Source organism: Pituophis catenifer, unplaced genomic scaffold (assembly GCF_029215685.1).
Source record: "Pituophis catenifer annectens isolate HBS135680 unplaced genomic scaffold, rPitCat1.0.hap2 SCAF_4, whole genome shotgun sequence".
Lineage (NCBI taxonomy): Eukaryota > Metazoa > Chordata > Lepidosauria > Squamata > Colubridae > Pituophis > Pituophis catenifer.
The window spans coordinates 34,178,693-34,203,467 of NW_027256884.1; the positions used below are offsets into that span (position 1 = coordinate 34,178,693).

Genomic DNA, 24,775 nt, shown 5'->3' on the forward strand with positions numbered 1-24,775 from the left:
AGCCCAATATCTGCATATATGCTAAAGACATAGAAAACAAGCCTAAGGCAATGACCAGTACACCATTAATTAAGATTTTTGCAGGTCATGTCACTTTTTACTATAATGTCCCTATCAGGGAACAATCACCTTGCTCATCTCCTGAAAATTAAAGTCCAATGATTAAAATGGATATCTACTAAGCAAGTATCACTTTGCACAAAAGGACTCACAAAAATCTCCTGTTAGACTCACAAAAGGAAAAGGAAAGTGGGTTGGCAAGCTCTGACTTTAAATAATACTTTCGAGATATTGCATAATAAATGCAAAAGGCTCTTTTTCATCTAATCTAACAGCACTTGAGATCCGCTGTATAGAAATTTTACCTGCAGAAAAATGTCTGATTCTGCCATAGTCAATTGACCATAAGTGAAGTAATAGTACAAAGGCAATAAGAAATCTTATTACAGCCCAGCCAACTTTATAATTGTGCTACTATTATGATAAGAACAGTACATTTTGTAATGAAAATTTCTGCTATTTCCTGTGCACATATTTATTTAAAACCTTTTATTTTTTGTTTACTTGCCATGGAGCTCAAACCATAATTTCCTAAGTAATTCTAATTTTGTCCATTCCTACAGTACCTTATCAACTATTACATTAGCTGCCTTCAAACCAGTATTTTTTAAAAAATTGAAAAATTAATACCATAACTATTAGTCCAAATAAAGTGACTCCTTCATCTCAATTTCAAAATAAAAACTAGCAATGGATGCATCGTTGGATTAAACTGAGCCTAGTGGCTCAGCAGACTGATAGCATTGTGATTAACACCAGCTGTCTGCAATTACTGTAAGTTCAAATCTCACCAGGCTCAAGGTTGACTCAGGCTTCCATCCTTTCTAAGGTAGGTAAATTGAGGACCCAGTTTGTGGGGGCAATAAGCTGACTTTGTATAGATATACAAAAGTATGAAGGCTATTGCTTAATGCATTGTAAGCTGCCCTGAGTCTCCGGAGAAGGGCGGCATATAAATCAAATTAAAAAAAAACAACTATTGAGAGAAAAGGAGACAATAAAGTAAGAGTTCATATATTCAAAATCAATACTGTATTATATATACCAGTAATGAAATATTCATTGTGGCCCACCTATTAAGAGAAATATACACTGAGACCATAACAATGTTTTTAAAGTAAATTCTGTTGTAATTTGACAGTTCAAAAGAATTTCACAGAAAATTAGCGTAAGCAGGATTTGTAATAGCTTCATAGGAGGAAAAAACAGATATTTTGTTTCAAAATAATTATACATAATTCCTCTTCAAACACAAACTATTCTACATCAGACAATATAGTTTAGATGAGCTTTATAATTTTTATTTTATCAATCATGGTATTTTATTGCCAAAAAACAAATTATCATTCAGAATGTATTAGGACATTTAAGCATTTGAAATATTATGTTTGTGTTGTCCCAGGAATTATTAAATGCATTATTTTACTATCATACACAGTTTTGTGAAGATAAAATTAATATTTTCAAAAGATAACATTAAAAGTGTTTTTAAATACATATCAACATTTTATAGTATTCCTGTACTGTATACAGTACTGTGAAGAATAAGAAAAGAAAAGACATACAAGAAAAGACACTTTCAACATAAATGATAATTACTGTTTTGTATTCCTTTTGCAAAAAAGTTATCTTGCCATTAAAAAAAGAGAAAAAAATCATACTTTCTCTACTACTTGAAGAAAGCATTGTGAATGAAGTAGTTTCTTAAAACTTTTCTTTTACACTGGAACAGTAGACAAATGTCCTATTTTTCCTCTAACAATCAATATGTTTGATCTTCCCTTAACCCACTAAGGTCCTTCACAATCTCACAGTAATTCAGTATCCAAGTGGTGGCAGCACATAGCCAAGCTTGGCTGGTTTTGAAAAGCTACATAAAGTTAGACCTAGTTAGTATTTTGATCGGAGACCACCCTCAAGAAATCCCAGGGCTACAGATCAGATTACCCAGATGAAAAAAAATCCTGAAATAAGATCACAAACCATTTCTATATTGTTGCCAAGAAAGTACATGGGCACACTTACAATATCATCAGAAGCAATGCTCAATACTTATGAAATATTGTGAAAAATGATACATCAAATGGAATGAGCAAAGCGAATAAAAATAAGTTGTATCAAGTTGTACATAGTTCTGCAATATTTAATCAAGCATTATTTCCATTAGAAATTATGATTGTTTCAGATTTCTTTTTATTTGCTTAACGTTAAAGGATTTGACTATTCAAAAACAAGGCAGATTCTTTATTCCTTATGCTAAAAGTTAAATCACAAAATAAAAAGATTATGTTCTCAAGTCAGGGAAAAGCACTAGGTCAGGACTGCAATCTCTATTAATTAGGTATCCCAGCTGGGCAGCGGGTATGCAGCTGTTAACTTGATCAATGACTTACCTAAATGTCATCTCTACTGATTCGCTTATAAATTACCAGCAAGTGAGACTAATGTACAGGTGCTAATTTATTTAAACTGTTCTCTAGATTTCTACATAGCTTTATAAACTGCATCTGGCACCTAATGTTAGCTGTCAGTTGTACTTAGACATGCCTGTCCTAACGACTCTGTTCATTAGAAATGAGCACAAATTATGAAATATTGTGAAAAATGATACATCAAATGGAATGGGCAAAGCGAATCAATTAGAGAAACTTCATACTGCATATTCACACATAGGAGAATAAAACATCCTGATTTCAGAGCACGGTCTATAATACCAATTAAAAAGCAATTGGTAGGCTTCTGTACAGTTATATATCAATTTACTGGGCTCCCACCACCACCAAGACTCATGGTGTAATTTATAGCTTAGCTTTCTTATTTCTAAAAAATAAAGCCTCTAGTAAAATACTGTTCTGAGCAAAAACCACCTGTGAAAGCAATGACAATGCTGTCAACATATTTCTTTGTAGGACTTGTTTCAAAACATGTATCCAAAATGCCAGAAAGAAAAGAACCATAGGATGTCTACTTTGGAAATGCACTGCATGCACTGATTAACAGCAGACAACAGGAGATGCCTAAACGCTAATCAGAAGGAATTATTGCCATTCCAAGCGTAAACCCTGATAATTCTGCCCATAGTATTAAGAGGCTTTTATATTTTGTAACAGAAATTTAATTATGTATAGCAGGCAGTTACACAAACTAAGTATTTACAACACCTGATATTTATTATAAGAGCAAATTGAACATTCATTATAGACACTATGCTTTGCTAAGTAACAGCACTGTGCAAAAAAACTCCAGAAACTGTTTTGTTGCAAAGTTGAAATGTACTCTCTTTCGAAGTTTTTGCAAATAATTCTCAGGAGGATTTGGCAAAACCTAACTGGAAAGTTTTAGTTCTTTCAGGTTTTGACCAAAACATAATCCAGTGAGGTCATACAGAGAGAGAAAGCCCAGTACAACTCTTCCACATATCTGACCATTAATGTTTCCAGAGTCTTCATTTCCCTACATCCCACTGGTTGCCAATGCCACTAGTGATGTGCTTAGTTTTTGCCCACTGTCCCCGTCAAACACTTCTATCTAGAACATGCATGCTTTGGTCTGTCTCCATACAAAACATGCATGCTTCAGTCTGGATATGGACTAGAAGCAGCTATTAATAAGTACAAACTTACTAAATAATATCTTATTCTTTATTGACATTGTTTTAAAAGGAAAAAAATGAGTTCATTTCAAATAAGACGAGTACAATTTTCAGAATATTTTCAGAATACACCCATTTTATTGAGGAAACAATGATATCCTAGAAGAGTTGTGGTAAATTATGCTATGACTTTACTAGATTTTACTCCTTCTGTCTCCCCACTTCTGGGGGCTATTTGCTTTTGTCTAGATTTGAAATGATTTTTGTTGCTCAAGATGCTGCTTTCTTGTCTGTTAAAAATGGTCATATTTTCCTTCATTTCTGCTGAGTCCCAAGAAAAACATGATACAGATTGTTTGGGAGCAAGCTGTGCTGTCATATGAGTACTAGTAAGCCAATATATAAAAAAGCAGTTAGGTGGAAAGGCGCTACTTGCAAAGAAAATGTGGGCAACCAAACATGCTCCATTTTTCCATACTTCCGTATTCCTTTAGATCATGGGTGTCAAACGCATGGCATCACGTGACATATCGTGACGTTTTTTGCCTTCACGGAGCTGGGGTGGGCGTATTCTGCGTGTGACACATCTGGCCCACGTGCCGCCAGTTTGACATCCCTGCTTTAGATGCTTCTTCATTGACCACATTGAAGACTTCAGTTAATCAATGACGGAGAAAACAGCAGGGAGATGGGTATATATTGTCATTGTACTGCATAAACGAACTTTAACTGGTTGTTTTGTTTTTAAAATTTCCCTCTCTTTACCAGGTCCCTAATTTCTGGGCCAAATCAGTATTCGTTAACACAATAGGTTAAGAAACTGGTCAAGGTGCCAGACATTTCCTTTCAGCATCTCTACTCAAATGCTATATAAAAAACAAAGATATTAAGAAGAAGGACTTGGGTGACATAGAAGCAGAAAAGTTTCTGCAAGAGAAACGCAAGAATTGAAGTATGGATAGTTAAATTCCAATGAACATGAAAAATGAGCAAGAAAAACATTTTAAATTTCATTTTCTCAATATTTATATTTTATGTTTGATAAAATAACATTTCAGTCCTGCTTTGATTTTGCTAACTCCAGCAGTCAATTCATTATTTGCAATCACTAGATTATGCTAACAAAACTCCTAAGAATGTTCTTCACATGCTGAATGGAGCTTGATTTTTACTTTTCCTCCTCTTCCTCACAAGCCTTGAAATAAATCTGAATAACTGTTCATGCCTACTGAATGTCCAGACTTGCTTTATCCTTCTTCTGATGAACATATATTCCATCTTATTATTCCTTTCTTCTCAGGAAGAACTGTGAAGCTGAAAGGGTAAACTTTGGACTGTATTTTAACTATGAAAAACTGAGCTTTGTGAAAAATAAATAATCAAAATCAGGAATATATTATATATTTCTGACATGTTGCTTTGATTCAAGAGGAAATTGGAGCTCCTGAAACATTCTAAACATGCCCAACAAAATGATTTTTACCCTTAATAAATTAAACAACACATATATATTCAAGCCTAAATAATTGGCTACTCATTAGAAGGGTTTAAATGCTGCATGGCCCTGTAAGCATATGCTCAGTACAATCACCCTGAGAACAATGGAATCCTATATAAATATGGCTTCATGCTGGTATACTTAGCAGAAAGGTCAAAACTTGAGCCACACTGCTAATAAACTGTAAAATGATCTAAGTAGAAAATATCTCCTTTTGTTTAAGTCCCATAAGAGAATTCAGTTCCAGATATAAGAATTGTACACTTCCTACTAAAAAACATGCATGAATCTTTCAGCAGTCATTTAAAAAAAGAAAGAAAATACACCAACAGGAGAATTAAAAAACATATTTTTTAAAAAAAAATGAAAGTAAAATATAAGAATTGTCTTGCTAAAAAAGAAAAGAATACAGCATAGTATTCAATTTTCAATAGTAATCAGTTAGATATTTTCCAGTGCTAAGAGACAGGGTACAATGATAATATTTCTTCCTTATTTGTCCCACCATTCTATCTTTAGAAGCATGTGGAAGTTAAATTATCATCAAGCCAATCGACCTCTGCCTTAGTCTGATGGTCAAGTATAAAAATCATTTAAAAAGGAATGAGGGAGAATTAGGTTAGAAGAGAAGTAGTGTTAAATTTAGTAGTTTTATTTAAAATTTCCACAAAATGTTATAAAACAGATAATCTAGCACAAGTAATACTAAAAATACATTTACAGGCTTTTGGCTCACTACCCAATACTTAATGAAATAAGAAATTAAAGTGAAACAGAAGTCTAGTTTTAGGCATATTTTCTCGTAAATAAATTCCCATGGATCAACCTCTAAAGCAGGGTGCAATAGCTGCTGCCCAAAACATTGGTCTTAGGGAAAGGTCACTTGAGTTGCTGGCTGTTATAGTATCATATGTGAACCCCCCCAGCATAAATATACCTAGCAGGTCAAATTATAGATAAATGCTTCGAAATGCTATATAAAGCCCAACAGTGGTTCTTAACGAACTCAGATCAAGGGGATTATCCATTAGTAGTTTTAAAAAGAACCCGCTGTGCTTTTGCAAGATAGAATATAGAGTTCTACCCTGTGAAGCCTGACCTTGCACAGTAGTAGGGGTAGAATCTCTATTCAAAGCCATCGCTGTAATGTTTTCTATGTACAGTAGTATTCTCTGGTATGCTGACAGTTCGATTAAAATTCACAGAGAGCTGAGGGACTCATGCTGAAGCAAAGAGCTTTCAATTCTGAAGCTCTGCAGTAAATTACTTCTCCAACTGCGCAACCATACTTACATCAATATCCTCTTGGGTAAAACTTTCTGGATCTTCTCCCATCATGTTAGCTAAATGTCTCTTTCCTATGTTGAACTCTTCAATCTGTTTTTTAATAAAAGATTCTGTATATTGTTTAGGTCCTGAAGGAGCACTACTTGTCTTCTGCGATGCTGAAGTGCTAATGCAGATTAGCCTTACCATCTAAGAAGAAAAAGCACAAGGAAGCTTTTAAAAACTGCAGCGTTCATTAACATCTGAAGATACATGATACAATAATTGTGCTGAAGTTAAACAAGCCTTGGTTTCGTTAGTATCTGTATGAGACTTTATCTGAGTCTTTATATATCACTCTGATTTGATGACAAAAAAATAAATAAAATAAATAAATACATTGTGCACACACACATGCATACCACTGTGCTCCACCTACATATAAGGAAAATATGTTACAGTTCAATCACAGGCAGCCCTTGTGGAGACAAAGGATCACAAGTAATATTTTGGACGGTTGAGGGAAATAAAGTTTTGAAGAGATTTTTTTTTAAGCTTCATGTCTTTTTTAAACTACATGTTTTGTCTTTTATCTTCATTTATCTGAAAATCAGATAACTTAGTGTTACCATATCTAGAGTGCAAATTCTAGATAGTCACTACATGGCCTAAAAGAGATGCAGAAAATCTTTGCTTGTTGCTATTTAATAGTTATCCAGATTTTTGCAACCCAACAAGGTTACCTTTTTTTCTCCTGTCATTGGGGACACAGGAACTTCCAACAGCCACAAAACGTGTTTTGGAAGCTCTACGTTGTCCACCCAAGATCTAGACTAGGGATCTGCAACCTTAAACACTCAAAGAGCCCTTTGGACCCGTTTCCCACAGAAAACACCGGGAGCCACAAAATCTGGGTGGGCGTGACCAACTCGATGTCACTCACTCCCACCCGGTCACATGACTGTCTCTGTCTCTGTCTGTCTCTCATCTTTCTCTTTCCCTCCCCCCCTTTCTTGCTCTCTCTCTTTTTCTCCATCTCCCCTCTTTCTCTTTCTTTCTTTTTCCTTCTCTCTTCCCCCACCTCTCTCTCTCTCTCTCTCTCTCTCTCTCCCCCCCCCTCCCCACCCCACACACCAAGGGAATAACTGTAAGGAAATTCGGCCACATTCTCTGTCTCTGGAAAGATGCAAAAATAAACCTTGTGTTGCAAAAGGAGTGACTGTCAGGAGTGACTACATCATAGCCACAAGGTTGCTGCCTTAGATCACTGCACGCACTTCAGAGAAGCATCATTCCAAGCAGCAGCACACTCACACAGGCACACATACGCATCCTGCAACTCGGTCCAAAGTGGCCAAAAAATATAGTCCCCAGGCGCCCCTGTAGATGCTTGGCAAGCTAAGTACGGGATGATTCCCCCCGCCATCACCAAGGCAGCGTCCTTGCAAAACTGGGCAAAGGCAGAGAGAGGGGAGCTGGCAGAGCCAAATCAAGCTGAATCTGTCTCTCTCTCTCTGACTGCCTGACTGCAGCAGGAAATGGCGGGCGTTGGTTGGTGCTGGATGCGCAATCTGCTCTCCACCCCAAGACACTGGCCCGCCCAATGCTGCACTGCAGCCAACGCTGCTGCTGTTGCCAGGGGCGAGTGGGGAGGATCACATTGTGGCTCCATGTCGTAATGGGATCCAGGAGGAGGAGACGACCCCGTCTCTCCCATTGTGAAGTGCGCTTTCCACATGATGCGCATGGCGTGCAGGCCTTGGAGGCGGCAGCAGCAGTGTTGGGAGCTGCAGTAGAGGGCTGAAAGAGCCACATGCAGCTCCAGAGCCATGGGTTGCCGACACACAGTCTAGAACGAAGAAATTTTACTTTAATTGACTTGGGGAGCTTGTAAATCAAATAAACAAATACCCAAATCCACACATGAGCAATACTTTTTATTGTATTAATAACAATCAATATATCACAAAGTGTTCTGTCCCTGTCTCACATACGTACACAAACAGTCAGCCAGGAGTTAAATAAAACTTGCAGACAATAAATTCCTTCGATAACAGGATTGGCAGCAACCCAGTAGCTGCTTGCCAAGAACTTTACTTACAGAGGGAGGTGTTCCTCCTCCATCAGATAAACCAAAACAAATACACAAAGCCACAGAATTGTCAAGTCCAGTCCGTATTAAATCCAAGGCAGGCAGATAACGTAGTTTCAGAGATACAATACGACTCGCTAGTTGTTTAGTTTTGTCCGTCACAGAGCCTGAATGGCCACCACACCCCCTTTTATCCCCTGTGGGGTGTGGTCCAGTGACTCAGCTTAATCTCTGGCACGCCTCCTTTTCTGCTGCATGCGCTTGTCTCTCCGACGCTGGCGTGGATCCAGCCAAGACTTATCTCTGTCACTGTCCAACTGCGACTGTTTGGAGATACCTGGCTCCTGGCCAATCTCTTCTCCTTTGGGAGACACCTGAGGCATTGCCAGAAAGGAGGGTCCTGGAGAGGGAGGCCTGGCCAATTCCTCTCCTTCATCTTCGGAGTCTTCTCCCTCCGATAAGACGGGCTCGGGGGTCGGAGTCACAACACAAAGTATATGTAGGGCAAAATTCATCTATCAACTGCCTTGCTTAACAATGGAAAATTTGAGCTCAATGGTGGTAGTAAGTCAAAGACATGCCAATTTCCTGAATTTTGACCGTGTGACCATGGGGATGCTGCATTGGTGGACCGGTTGTAAGTCATTTTTCAGTGTTTTTGTAGCTTCAAACAATCACTAAACAAATAGTTATCTTCCATCACTATCACACCTCATTAAATAATAAATTCAGAAGAAAATCTGTTTGTACTTTCCCCATATAAATGTGTAGATGAGAATACTAGCAAATTATTTTATTTTTGTGGACAAGGTTGGGTGAAAATATTTTTTGTTAATAAAAATCAACTACACTGAGTGTTGCAAAATCAACAAATTTAAAAGACACTCCAGTAACTGGCTGATTTGGATTTGCTCAAGACAAAAATGATTTAACATTTTTTCTCCATCCCTGGTTCCTTGTTGTTACATATAATAAATATTAAAACAATAGTATTTTGAATTAATTAATGTAACATCATCAACCAGAAACATTGTCCATTGGAAATGGGTAGCCAATAAATTTAAACAAACAAATGGGCAGATAGATCTGGAAGGCCTTAATACAGTGTTTCTCAACCTTGGTAGCTTGAAGATGGGTGGACTTCAACTCCCAGAATCCCCCGGCCAGCAGCACTGCCTGGGGGATTCTGGGAGTTGAAGTCCACCCATCTTCAAGCTTCCAAGGTTGAGAAACACTGCCTTAATATCTGAGAAAGGCCAGCATAAACACAACTACTTTTAAAAAAGTGCCGCATAACATGTAGAAGTAAAAAATTAGCTTTGTTGAAAAAAACTTGTCATCTAGCAATGCTTCCTTTGCTTGTTATCAGCTTTAAACACTTACTCAGTGTCCTGTAGCAAATCCTCATTAAGAAATTCATCTGAAAAGTTTTTCTGAAGCTAAACTGCATGAACCTCTGTATGATTCAACAAATCTTCATATAAAATAATCCAGTTCATATTGTTCATATGAAAATATGTATTTTGATATTAAATATTAAGTATTCATGGACTTGACATTATAGGAAACTAGTAGCAGAAACTAGTACTACTAGTAGTATATTTTACTACTTTTAATAGCAACTTTCTAACACAAGCATACTACAAATAAATATGGTACTAAGATTAATGATTGCTTGAAAAATACTTGGCATCTGACTTGTAAATGAATTCTCATTAAGGGCTATTCTTTCCTAATAAACTTTGTGTTTGGAACAGATGTCACAGTGAAGCAAGTTACCATTTATTTTTGCAAACTGCCTGCCTCAAACACTAAGGCACGACTCTTTTATGTGGTTCTACTGAAAATAACTAATAATCAGGCAAAGTGTACCTGTGAGAGTTTGATAAGTGCAGAGCAAGGAAGACTGTTCTGTGCACTGCTTCTAGAGCACAGAAGCCTATGAGAGGGCAATAAAGGGTTTACTTAAGATTTTATTGCTGCTAAAAATCAAGATACTCAGGATGCCAAATGTCACCTCAACAGCTCAATCACATATTTACTTTAATGAGCAGTTATAAAAGCAATGGACAGTTCTTGCACTGATTCTGCATTTCTTCTGAATTCTGGTATTATTTATTCTGAAAGAAGTTTAAAGGCAGACAATTTGTAACACACAATCTTAGTAATAAATACTTGATGCAAGAATTGTTTGTATCACTTTTCTTTAACTTGTTCTCCTCCAGACATTTTGGAATACATTTTTTACTGTGTTGGGCATTAGTTACTGTAGCTATACCAAAGCACCTAGACAGAAGGTTTAAGGAAAGATGAACAGTATAACTCGTGTCAGAAGTTGCTAATTGCTTCTTTACAACATCCGATGAGGACTTTTGAGCATCTTTTTCTACAACTTACGATCGAGACCTAGAAAGGCCATTTAAAAATCCTGATTCAGAAGCTGAACAATTTATTCCATCCCTCTTAAAACCCTAGTGCATCATAGCAAGTACACTTCCTCCTCAAAACAATGATTCTCAAAGGCAGTTATCTTCCAGCTTTTGTGGAAGATGGCAAGATATGGCTAGACAGATTTGTTTTTCTTTTACCAAGATAATCAGTGGGTAAGACAACTGTAATTTCAATCAAGCACTCTGCCAAAAGAACAGAAGAAGCACTGGCAAAGCAGTAATGGCTCAAGCTTGGCAAAGAGCCATCTTCATGCACTTCTTTATTTGTCCTATGTTCATATTAACAAAGCTTCTCAGCAGTCTAATTATTCTATAAACAGATTATCGAAGTTGTCTCCATGGAAAGAAACAAGTGAAGAAAGCCCCCAGAACTTGGAGGATGCAATTTGGCTGCTATATCCAATAGACTAAGCTAAACAATTTAGAAAATATGCCCACTCAGCTGATACTTTATGGATAGTACTGGACACATATCCATTTTATTTCTCTGCTCTGCAGAATTTTAAATATATCTTTTCCAATATAAATTAAATTGATTTTAATGAAGCAAATATAGAAGTAAAGTTGCTGTATTTGCTAAGTATTACTTTAGGGAAACATATGAGAGAAATTGATTTTAGTTCCTGAAGGATTGGGATTATGCGTCATCCTAAAATTACATTAGGAGACATCACACTTTACAATTGTATTGCTTAGTGGTGGAAATTTTTGCCCCACTTACCATTATTGACAATCACTTGTACTATATTTCTTGCCAGTCAATATAGAGGCCATGTACATATTTAAAAAAAGCTAAAGGTTTACCTTGTCCAGTCATGTCTGACTCTAGGGATACTGCTCATCTCAGTATCTTTCTTAGCCTAGGGAGCCAGCGTTGCCCAAAGACACTTCCATGGTCATGTGGCTTGACTATACACAGAAGCACATGGAACACTGCTACCTTCCCTTTATCTATTTGCATTAGTGTGCTTTCAAACTGCTAGGTTAGCAGGAACTGGGGCAAGTAATCCTGTTGCGCAGTGCTCAGGTCTCAAATTGCCAACCTCCGAGTCAACAAACCCAGAGTCTTAACTGCGGCTACATCACTTTCCAAGGATATATCCTCAAAATGTCACCTCTATTTTATCATAAGCCCATGGCTAAGGCAGTGTAAAGAATTCTTTAAGTGTTCCATCAAGAAAGAGTTATTTCTCATGTTATGTTATTTCTCATGTCATCAAAAGACTTCCCATGTTGATAAACTAGTGCACATGGAGGAGATGGACAAGGTTGGGGATAGCAATATGTTCAGATCCTATTGGTTCTTCAGGTCTGCTGTGAGATGATCCCCTTCTTTGGGCTAATCAGCTATTTTGATGGTTTGCAATAGTTTTATTTGTGAAGGAGACCGGAATTCCCAGTTGCTGCAGCCACTTTCTTTGTATGTTGTGTGTATTTTCCATAAAGATAACATAATTGATTGATTACTGGCATAACTGGCAGAGTGCTTGCTGCCTCAACCAATGAATGGTGCAATTTTAAAACAACTGAGAGATAGACATTGCACTTTTGCTCTAGAATAAGATTTCCATTATGCTATATAAGGTAGGGATCCTTCTGTTTCTGTTAGGGATAGATGGTGGGAAGGAGGCTGGGAGAGTAGAGAGAGTCCCTTTGCTCTGGCAGCAAAGGAGACCAGAATCATGGCTTGCACAGCTATTTTATGCACTGTAGAGAAGAGAAAGATGGACTATCTATCTACACATCGACAGCAAAACCATCTTCTCAACCTCCAACATTTCAAAAACACTTATCTAGCGCCTTCACAAATCCAAATGACTGCTAGATGGCAAGCAAGGCATAAAAACATTCTAAGTCTTTGCTGTTGAAATGATGAGTGCTGGATAGATCAATAAGCACTTTGGAAAAAATGTGTGGATACAATTGATAGCCCACTAAGATAGAGGTAAAGGTTCCCCCGCACATGCGTGCTAGTCGTTTCCAGTTCTAGGGGCGGTGCTCATCTCAATTTCAAAGCCGAAGAGCCAGCACTGTCCGAAGATGTCTCCGTGATCATGTGACTGGCATGACTAAACGCTGAAGGCACACGGAGCGCTGTTACCTTCCCACCAAAGTCCCTATTTTTCTACTTGCATTTTTTATGTGCTTTCAAACTGCTAGGTTGGCAGAAGCTAAGACAAGTAACGGGAGCTCACTCCGTTCCACGATGCTAGGGATTCGAACTGCTGAACTGCCAACCTTTTAATCGACAAGCTCAGCGGCTTAGCCACTGAGCCACCATGTCCCGATAGCCCACTACTCAACCCTATTTCCCAAATGTTTGAAATTCCCAAATACACCTAAGTAGCAGCTATATCTGACCAACAGAAATCAGGGTGACCACAAGACTGCCATCATGAGATGGCATCTTTGTTGCCATCTAATGGTCAAAGGGCTGAAGGCAACAGGCCCTGTGGGAAAAGAAGACAAAACAAAATGCTGAGGACTGCCTTGATCACATATTCAGGGACAGCAATTGGTGGCAGTTTTTCCCATGTTGTGACTCGGACTTTCTGTGGGTTCTCAGAATTAGACAGAAAACTTGGTGCAAAACTGCTCTTCAGACTTTTATTTAAACAACAGCATCTAGTTTTATTTTCATGCAAATTTCTTTGCAAGATCATTTATAACTAATAATCTTGAATTCAAGATTATTAGTTATAAATAACAACTCATTTATTCAATAACAACTAATGCATTCTCCCAATTCATTTTAGGATTACCAACCATGGATTGCTTCCTTAGATCAACAGCTGATCTAGATCTACCGTATTATTCGGACTATAAGATGCACCAGTGTATAAGATGCACCAAAATTTCAAAGAGGTAAGAAAGAAAAAAAAAGGTTTTTGCCCTTCCCGGCCCCTAGGAGCATTCTGCAGGCCTCTGCGAGCCCCGTTTTTCACAAAAATGGGCCCATTTTATCACCCGTTTTTGAGAAAAATGGGGCGCGCAGAGGGTTTGGGAGGCCTGCAGAGTGCTCCTGTGGGCGGGCAAAAATGACCCCATTTTTGCAAAAATGAGGGCGTTTTTGCCCTCCCCAGCCCCCAGGAACACTCTGCAGGCATCCCAAACCCTCTGTGCACCCTGTTTTTTGCAAAAATGGGACAAGTGGAGCGCGGCTTCAGGAGACCAAAAATGGCTGTATTCGGTGTATAAGACACACCAACATTTCCATGCTCTTGGGGGGGGGGAAGTGAGTCTTATACTCTGAAAAATACGGTATATTAGATGCCTGCCATGATATAATATGGACTGCAAAGCAATAAACAGAGGATCAAGCTTCATATAGATTTACTATAGATAAGCTGTTATGAGAAAAATCCTGGACTATGTATCAAATGCTAAACTATATTTTCAATAAGATCAAGATTCCAATTCCTCTTCCTCCTATTCACAAGGTGTTAATGGACTAGAAATCATCCTCTTTTAAGTGAGAGCGACAGTTCTAATTGTCTCTTGATCTGACAACAGACAACTCTGATCTCAGATTTTTTGTGAAAACTGTGCAAGTTTTCCTCTTTTTGAAAATAATTATATTAAATATATTTATAAATATAATTATACTGAAGCTTAAATTACACCACTTTGTCTTGTTCTTCAGAATATCCTGATGGTATACTTATTATTTGTTAAGTTTGTCTGGAACCTGTTCTTTGTGCTTTCTTTTCATTTTCTGTATGTGTCCTTGTTTTCAGATCTTTGTGAAAGCTTATCTTTAAGCAAGGTACCCTGGCTTCATTTAATGTCCTTTTTTTCTTTTATAGAAATTCCTTGCAATTGTATATCAGTATCATCATCTTTATAAACTCTCATTCACACTGAGCTCCTTTATTATCTTTTCCTACCATTGGTTCCTATTGGTTATAATTCTGAATGTATTATCTATTTTTAAAATTCAATACACAGTTGATTATATTCAACTTTTCCTTAGTGTCAATACCTGTAGCACTGCAAGGTCACTTTTCTCCAATATTCCTGCTACTTCCACTTTCTCAATTTAATCTGATTTACTAATTACTTTTGTAAAGAATAACTGAACCTTTTTGTGCCTTCAAGCTCCATTCCTTAAATCAGGAATACATCTTGGAAGAACATACTTGGTACAATTTTTCTCCTTATAATTTTCATCACTATATTTTCAAGCATCCTTGAAAGATCTAAAATTTGTTTTTGGAAGTTTCTCACTCATCTTCTCTTTAGTTGAGCAGGCAATGGTAGACACTACAATATTACTTTTATTTGTTCCTTCACTTATTTAATTCTGATAGTCTCTACAATGGCAAGTTCATGTATTTGGATTTCTGAGCAGGAATGAATTATTTTTAACATATTGAAAAAGTTCTCCCTTTCTATGGCCACTGTTCCTTTTGATCAAAGTACTGCGCTGTGCTGTACTGTACTGTACTACTGTTGCAGGTAGTCCTCGACTTACAACAGTTCATTTAGTGACTGTTCAAAGTTACAACGGCACTGAAAAAAGTGACATGACTATTTTTCAGTTATGACCTTTGCAGCAATCCCCATACTCAAGCAATCAAAATTCTGATGCTTGGCAACTGGTTCCAATTTATGACCATTGTTGTGTCTCAGGGTCATGTGATCACCTTTTGTAATCTTCTGACAATGGGGAAGCCAGGTTCACTTAACAACCAGGTTACTAACCTATCTAACTGCAGTCATTCACTTAACTGCGGCAAGAAAGGTCTTAAAATGGAGCAAAACTCACTTAAATATTTCACTTAGCAGAAATTTTGGGCTCGACTATAGCCACAAGTTGAGGATTACTGTATATTCCAGTCTTAAGAGTCATCTCAATCAGGTTTCCACTGTGTCCTATTAAACTACATTTACTCTGGGTATGAAGATCTCAAGTTGAAGTTGGTTATTTACCACATTTTGACAATTACAGTATAATGTTGAATATAAATTGTATAATTGTATAACTGGGCCTGGTGGCTCAGCAGACTGAAAGCATTGTGTTTAACACCAGCTGTCTGCAATTACTGTAAGTACAAATCTCACCAGGCTCAAGGTTGACTCAGCCTTCCATCTTTTCTGAGGTAGATAAATTGAGGACCCAGTTTGTGGGGGCAATAAGATGATTTTATATAAATATACAAAACGGACGTTGCTTACCTGAACGTCCCTTCTCGACGCGCAGCTGGAGAATCCAAAGCTTCGGGTTGTTCAGTAGTTGATAGCCTACACTGAGTGTGTTCCTTTAAGAGATTTCTCTTCAGACACGCCCACTTGCTCAACAGAGTCCCAGTTTTGTTCACGAAGTAAGGAGCAGTAGAGCGTCAGGAAGGAATGTCCAGCAGCCAGGTGGGTGGGTTGGATTCTCCAGCTGCGCGTCGAGAAGGGACGTTCAGGTAAGCAACGTCCGTTCTCCAACGCGCAGCTTGGAGAATCCAAAGCTTCGGGATTTACCCAAGCAAGTTCAGACAGGGAGGGAACCCGGCTGCTGTACGTCGTCTGAAGAGTTGCATACAGCTTGGAGCACCCGGCGGCCGAAGGATGCCTCCGCCGAGGCAAAGGAATCCACCTTGTAGTGCCTGATGAAGGGGTTCAAGGATGACCAGGTAGCCGCCCCGGGAATGGAGGCATTAGTGGCCCAGGCGGCCGTAGTGGCGGCGCTCCTGGTGGAGTGTGGAAGAATTCTCTGCGGAACCGGTTTGTTCCGAGCCGAATAAGCCCTAGAGATGCAGGATTTAATCCATCTCCCAATTGTCGTGGAAGAAACCTTCCGGCCCATGGAGGCGGGCAGAAAAGAAATGAAGAGCGATTCAGATTTCCGGAAATGCTCAGTCCGCTTAATATACCGGCGCAGGGCCCGTCGGACGTCTAAGAGGTGCCAGTCTGCTTCCCGAGGATGTCGAGGATCGGGGCAGAAGTCCGGAAGGATCAATTCCTGGGCTCGATGGAATGTGGAATTTACTTTAGGCAGGAATGAGGGGTCTAGTCTTAATACCACGCGATTTGCGTGGAAGACACAAAGGTCGCTTCTCACAGACAGTGCAGCTAGTTCGGATACACGGCGAGCCGAAGTAATCGCAACCAGAAATGCCACCTTAAGAGTCAGAAAGCGGAGGCTGATTGAGGCGAGAGGCTCAAATGGAGGGTGCATGAGGGCCTGAAGGACCAGAGTCAAATCCCAGGTCGGGTATCGATGTATAACAGGAGGGCGCAGGTTGGATGCCCCTCGCAGAAAGTCGCGAATCGTCGGGTCCTGGGAGAGAGGAAGCTTTGCAGAAGTCGAAAGGACCATACTAAGTGCAGCAACTTGGCGACGAAGAGTGTTAGGCGCAAGGTGCTTGTCCATGCCCCGCTGAAGGAATCCCAGCACTTCGGGGACAGAAGCAGATGTTGGATCCAGGTGGAATTTAGTACACCAGGAGCAGAAGGAGTTCCAGGTTGCGTTGTAAATGCGGCATGTTGACGGCCGTCTTGATGCCTGAATCGTGGGGATCGCATTGCTAGGCACGTTGGCTCGCCTTAGCAAGATCCGTTCAAGCGCCAGGCGGTCAACTGCAACCACTGCGGGTCTGGGTGCAGAATGACCCCCTGGCTGAGAACGATCCTGTCCCCTGGAATCCTCCACGGCCGTGCCACCGACAGGTCCACCAGATCCGCAAACCAGGACCTCCGAGGCCAGTGGGGTGCGACCAGAACGACGTCTGCCCTCTCTGCTATTATCCTGCGGATCAGACGAGGAAGGAGCGGTAGAGGGGGAAAGGCATAGAGGAGACCCCTGGGCCAGGGAGAGGCGAGGGCGTCGACTCCCTCCGCCTGAGGGCACTGGTACCGGGTGAAGAACCTGGGTAGGTGAGTGTTGTCGCGGCTGGCAAATAGATCGATCAGAGGCGTACCGAATCTGCAGATGATCTCGGCGAACAGATCTGGGTGAAGTCGCCACTCGGCGTGGTCCAAGTGTTGTCTGCTGAGCCAGTCCGCTGTGATGTTCGTGGTCCCGGCAATGTGCTCCGCCACAAGGGATAGGACGTGCTTTTCCGCCCAGATCAGCAGTAGGGTCGTTTCTTCCATCAATGGACCCGAGCGAGTCCCCCCCTGGCGGTTCACGTGCGCCTTTGCGGTTACATTGTCCGTGCGTATCAAGACATGGTGCCCCGACACAATCCGCTGGAACCGTTGGAGGGAGAGGCGGATCGCACGGAGTTCCAACCAATTGATCCCGTTGAGGCTCTCCTCTGCTGACCACGTTCCCTGGGCAACGTGGGATAAAAGATGACCTCCCCATCCCGTCAGGCTGGCGTCCGTTGTCACTACCAGGCGCTGTAGATTCTGGAAGTAGCTGCCCTGATGTAGGCTCTGGGAGGACCACCAGAGGAGAGACCTTGAGACCTCTGGCGGGAGGGAAACTTGCGTGGGAGAGTTGCTTCTCCTGGCTCTCTGAAAGGGGAGGAGGAACCACTGGAGCTGGCGTGAATGGAATCTCGCCCAAGGGACGACAGACAGGCAGGAAATCATTTTGCCGAGCAGGCGGGACAGGAGCAGCAAGGGCACCTTCCGAGAGGAGAGGACCTGGGATGTTAATGACTGGAGACTGGAACACCGGTCCGTTGACAGGAACACCTGGCCCCTTACAGAATCTATTAATGTCCCAAGATGGAGAATGCAAGTAGTGGGCTGCAATTGGCTCTTCGGGATGTTGAGGGAGAAGCCATGATGACGAAGGCAGCGACACACCACTGCTAGGTCTCGGGATGCTCGGGCCGGAGAAGGGGAGAGCACTAGGATATCGTCCAAGTAGCAGTGGAGGCGGACCGGATGTTGACGTAGATGGGCCGCCACTGCTGCCAGGAGCTTTGTAAAGGTCCTTGGGGCGGAGGAGAGGCCGAAGGGCATTGCTCTGTATTGGTAATGCCTGTTGTTGTAGGCAAAGCGTAGGAAACTACGATGGGACAGCCGTATGGGTACGTGGAGGTACGCTTCTTTCAAATCGATAGAGGTCATCCAGTCCGATGGTCGAATGGAAGCCAGAATTGATCGGAGGGACTCCATTTTGAACTGATGATATACTATAAATTCGTTCAGCCTCTTGAGGTCTAGGATGCCCCTGTGACCCCCGGATGATTTGGGGACCAGGAAGAAAATTGAATAGAAGCCGGTCCCGCGATGATGGTGGGGAACCGGTTCGATGGCTCGGATTTGAACCGGTGGTGGATTTCTGCCTCCATTAGCTGGCGCTTGTCCAGGTTGGGAGAAATAGGGCATTGGACAAAGTGTGAGGGAGGTCTGGAGCGGAACTCCAGGGTAAGGCCAAGACGGATTGTTTGGAGCACCCAGGCGTCCGACGACGAGATCTCCCACTGGGGAAGAAAATGAGTCAGACGGCCGCCAATGGGAAGATGGATGTAGTCACTTCCCTCTTCGAAAGGTACGGGATCCCGTACCTCGAAATGGCCGTTTGGGTGCTGAGGCCTTTCGACCACGGTCTCTGAAGGAGGATCTATCGAGGGAACGGTCGAATCCTTGAGAATAGGGCCTTGAGGAGAAGGACCCCGAAGGGCCGGAGTCGTTCCGAAAGGGCTGCCTGGTGAAGTAGGACGATGGTCTACGATCTGCCCTCTTATACGAGGATGGCATCACCTTCCGTTTATCCTTATCCTCGACCAGGATGGGGTCTAAGGCTTCTCCAAAAAGACGGGAACCCTTATACGGAGTTGAAGCGAGGCGCCAACAAGACTTGGCATCAGCTCTCCAATTTTTAAGCCATAATAAACGGCGAGATGTAACGGAGGACACCAGGGCGCGCGAAGCAAACTTTGCGGCGTTGAGCGAGGCGTCCGCCGTATATTCGGTAGCCGCCACCAGTTTGTTGACATCTTGGCGGAGGCGTGAATCCGCAGAGGGAAGGCGCTCATGGAGTTGACGGAGCCAAATTAAGCAGGCACGGCTGAAGAAGGAAGCAGAGGTGGCTGCTTTAACCACCCATGCGGCCGCATTGTGCATATGTCGGAAGTTAAACTCAGCTTTTCGGTCCTCTGAGCGTAAACCATCGGCGACGTCGTTGGAAATTACAGAGGAAGCCGTCAGATTGGCCACTGGCGCGTCTACAGTTGGTAACTGAAGGAGATCTTGGAGACTAGGCGCCGAACAATAGAGCTTTTTGTCTAGCCCCGAAGGAGCGGGCAAGGAAGAAGGCGTGGACCAGGATCGTTGGACCACCTCGGAAAAAAGCTGTGGACACGGAATAAAGTCCGCTTGCGCCTTAGGCGCCGTAAACAAGGCCTCATGTTGTTGAGAGGTACCGGGCTGATCAACTTGAGAGACTGGGTCAGCCATATTTGTGGCCAACTTGGCCTTGCGCAGGAGCGATTTGAATAACGAGGGTCTAAAGAGCCCAGAGAAAGCTGGCTTTTCGGGTGGCATATCTGCATCATCAGACAAGTCCATGTCCGACGGGTCGCATTCTCCCTCCTCCGAAGACTCCTCGCGGTGACCATGGTCCGGATACGGATCGGACTCATGCGTTGTAGCCTGATACTGGATAGGGTTCTGTTGAGAGACCCGGGCCAGAAGAGGAGGAGGAGGAAATTGTGGCTGAGGCCAAGCTCCATATGGAGCAGCATGCTGAGAAGTTGCTGCCAGAGTCCTGGTAACCGTGTCAGAGATGATCTGCTGAATATCGTACTGAAAAGGTGGATGGGCTGTCTCCAAGTCGCGCAAACCCGCAGCAGTAGGAGTAAAGGTTGCCTCCGGTTGCGGCCGTCGAGAGAGGCAGTGCGCGAGAGGTCCACCGGTTCCGTGTAGTGTGTCGATAACGCCTCAGGGACAGCCCCCATGCTTGGCGTGTGAGACAAAGGTCGCGGAACAAGCTGAGGATCCTGATGGACGGGCTGGGCAGTAGCCACGACTACGGGCGAGAGTGGAACCGGTAAGTGAGTGGATGCCGCCTGCCTTGACTGGCTGCGTGCTTTCTCAAACTGGCGCTCCAGGGCCTTGTGTCTCCTGGAGGCGTCCTTGTCAGCAGCTGACGAGTGTTTTGTCTTTTTAGAACATGGAGCAGCCGACGAAGACGGATGTGCAGCGCGTTTCCGGGACCTTTTACGCTGCTTGGCCTGTTCGTGGAGGTGCTCGGGAGAGCTGTTGTTGTCCTCCAGATCCGAGGAGAGAGCACGTTCTGCCATGTCGGAACCTTCGCTTCCTGTTCTGTCTCTTTCCCGTTCGTTGTTTTTTTTTTTTTTTATATTATTATTATTATTAATATTTTTTTTTTTTTTTTTTTTTTTACAGGAAGGCAGGTGAAGGAGAGGCTGGCAGGTAAGTCCCGGAGCAGAGGAGGAGGCGGAGAGGTGTTGGAAACAGAAGAAAAAAGAAACTTTTAAACGAAAAAAACTATGCACTTAATGCAGCAGAATATGAGGTTTTGCCTCCAGGGACCAACTGCGCAGGCGTGGAGGCTGTTGCCGGGCAGAGATTGACAGCCGTTGGAGACTTTACTCTGGGCAAAGAAATGGCGCCGAAAAACAGGGCAGCAGGCCCAGGAGGACAGTGGAGGCCAGGCAGGCTGCTGTCCCCTTTCTCTTCACTGACCACGAGCAGGCGGTGAATCCGGCCAGGCAGGAGAACAGAACCACGTCAGAAAAGGCGAGGAGCGCGAGCTGCCGCTGAGCGCAGCTCCCAGCGGTGAGGCGGCTAAAAAGGGCGCGCACTTTGAAAAGCCGTCCAAGCGCCGCCGCCTTGAGCTCCGAGCAGGCTAGAATGCAGGGGGGGGCAATCGAAGGCTCAGAAGCGCTTCCCCAGCTGCTCAATTTAAGGAGAGCGCTTCGTGACGAGGGGCGCTCCGGCGCCCGGAGAGGCTTCGGCGATGATAATGGCCGTGGGGGGAGGCTGAATCACGATCCCTGCTAGGGCGGCAGCGTGCGATCACTCACAAGTGATCCTGACGCCAGGAACCACCAATTTAGGCAGAGGGAGAGAGAGAGAGACGCCGCTGGGCGCAGGGCGTCAATCTCGAGCCGCTAATTTAAAGGCAGTCCAGTTAGTCAGAGCGTAATGTGGGAAGCCTACCACACACGCACGCGGCTGTCAAAGGGCAGGCAAGGAAGCCAGGCTTCAATTCGAGCAGAAGTCACTGGCAGCGTGCCTGAATCCGCAGGAAGACTCACCCCCAGCAAATTACAAAGGGCAAGGTTGAAGAATCCAAAGCTTCAGGAATAGTTCCTAGTTGTTAACCAGAGAAATTTTCAGACAGTGTCACAGGCTCAACTGAGTGAACTAAACTGGGACTCTGTTGAGCAAGTGGGCGTGTCTGAAGAGAAATCTCTTAAAGGAACACACTCAGTGTAGGCTATCAACTACTGAACAACCCGAAGCTTTGGATTCTCCAAGCTGCGCGTTGGAGAAAGTATGAAGGCTATTGCTTAATGCATTGTAAGCCGCCCTGAGTCTCCGGAGAAGGGCGGCATATAAATCAAATTAAAAAAAAAAAACTTTATAAGCCAGTGAGGTTTTTCCCCCCACATAATGGTTTTAGAAGGCCGATTTCAGCAATTTTACAATTCTTTGTGAAATTCTTACATCACACATTTCATTTCTCACCCCATTCACTTTTCAAATTCAGTTTAAAACCGAAGGCTGGCCATATTTGCCAAACACATTTTTTCTTCTCAAGTGTTCTGTTTTTATTCATTTATTCTATTCATATAGCTGCACATCTCAGCTTACATGACTATAGACAGCTTATAACACACACACACACAAATATAAAAAGTAATAATAACAGCAGGCATAAACTAAATTATTATTCACACAATCAGAAGACTAACTCATGCTTAGGTTCAGGCATAAAGTCAATTTTTTTAAGGCCTTACAAAAGGCCAGCAGGAATGGGATACTCTAAATCTCAGAGGAGAATGATGTTCCAAAGGTTTTAGAAAAGGCTCTCCTTCTGGGCCCACCAGCCAACAAATACCTGGAGCATGCCTTTTTGCCAGATAGGGTAGAATGGGGAGAGATGGTCCTGTAAGTAATCTGGTCCTATGTATGTCATGATGGACTTTAAAAATAACAACCACTTTGAATTTCACAGTAGAAGAGCCTTGGTGGCACAGCAGACTAAAGCACTGTTAAGTAACACCAGCTGCCTGCAATTACTGCAAGTTCAAATCTCACCAGGCTCAAGGTTGACTCAGTCTTCCATCCTTTCGAGGTAGGTAAAACGAGGACCCGGATTGTGGGGGCAATAAGGTGACTTTGAATAAAAAAGAACACTGCTTGGGGGGGGGGGAAAGCCCTACTAAGGAGGTATATACAAAAGTATGAAGGCTATTGCTTAACTCATTGTAAGCTGCCCTGTCTCCGGAAAAGGGTGGCATATAAATCGAACCAATAAATAAATAAATAAATAAAAGCCAATGTAGCTTGTGCAGCAGTGATGCCACATGTGCCAAGAAACTGGCACAGGTCTGTAAATGCATGCACTTTAGGAGCCACCCAATTGTGCCTTGAATTAGATTCTGCTTTTCTGCCTCCAAGCAAAAGTCTTCAGGTTTCTCTTAATGCTGTAGATTTCGAACTCTACCGATTTTTTTTTAAAAAAAACCCACATACATTAGTGGCTCAGTGGCTAAGACCCTCAGCTTGCCCATCAGAAAGGTTGGCGGGTCGAATCCGTCGTATAGGTCTCCTGCGTGAGCAGGGGGGGTTGGACTAAATGACCTCCAAGGTCCCTTCCAAGCCTGTTACTGTCACACGATGGAGCAGCACAGAAATCTCGCCAGTGTGCATCAGTCGCATTTATCTGTCTGCAAAGTACATCATCATAATCTTCTATCATCCCTTTGCAAACTTATCTGCTTTGAACTGACACTGCAGGTGGACCTCTGGGGTCCCCCAGATGTGACATTTTCGCCTACAAATGACGGTCCTGAAACCAACAAAACATGAAATGATTCCGATATTTCAGAAGCGCTGCCTCCCGCGCATGCGGACGGCCATATTCGGTTTGCCCCAGGAAGGTATCAAAACGGAGGCTTGGAGTTAAGTCCCGGCCTCGCTCTGCTGCACCGCCGCCCCGACGTCAGACATTTGGGGTGGGGGGGGGACTGAAATCAAAGCAGCCCGAGGGAGGAGGACCCAGAGCTCAGGCATTGCGGCTACAACACGGGGAAGCGGCGCTACGACGCCTTCGGTTCTATTAGCCCCGCCCCCGGACCTTACCTTCGACCCCACCGGCAGCTTTCTCGTTTTGACCGCCGTGCTCCAGCTGCGGCCCCCCGCCAACACGCGCCCAACCGCCGCGGTTGCCATGCTAGGGGAAAAAAAAAAAAAAAAAACGAGGGAGGGGGGGTGGGAAGAAAGAGGGAAAAGAAAGGGCCTCCCCGCTTCCCTCGCTGTGTATAGCCTACAAAACGCGCACGCGCGGCTCCAAAGACGCTTGATTTGCGGGCGGGGCGAGAGGAAGATCGGAAGGACGGAGAGAGGACAAGCCAATCACGTGACGCGCCTGCTACGTCACGCCTTGGCTGCGTCCTTCGCGCGCTCTTTAAAAGGAGAGAATTCTAGCTTTGTGGGTGGACGCTTGGGTGATGGGCGCATTCCAAGAGGCTACGCTGCAAAATATATATATATATAAATCTATGAACAAAGTGTCCTCTTTTAAGCTCTTTTCTTTTGCGTTTCCCTTTTTTTAAAAAAGTGATTAGAGGTTGTGTTTCAGTGAAGTCCCAGAAATTCTTTGCCAGAACCTCTAACCAGGTGTTTCTCAACCTTGGCAACTTGAAGATGAGTGGACTTCAATTCCCAGAATT

The 24,775-nt window shown here is 42.8% G+C and overlaps 1 protein-coding gene across 2 annotated transcripts in view; it reads right to left on the bottom strand.

Annotated features, from left to right (window-relative positions):
• Nucleotides 1–24,338, bottom strand: part of MRPS9 (mitochondrial ribosomal protein S9) — a 46,821-nt gene extending 22,483 nt beyond the window's left edge. Inside the window, exons 1-2 of one of the 2 annotated variants that reach the window (XM_070943121.1) lie at nucleotides 24,186–24,338; nucleotides 6,444–6,626 (exon numbers count right to left, since the gene is read on the bottom strand). In XM_070943121.1, coding sequence (XP_070799222.1) covers nucleotides 6,444–6,626; nucleotides 24,186–24,275 — 273 coding nt within the window. In that variant the 5' untranslated portion in view covers nucleotides 24,276–24,338. The remainder of the gene's footprint in view (nucleotides 1–6,443; nucleotides 6,627–24,185) is intronic. The other variant, XM_070943122.1, reaches the window with a different exon arrangement.
• Between the last annotated feature and the right edge of the window lie 437 nt (nucleotides 24,339–24,775).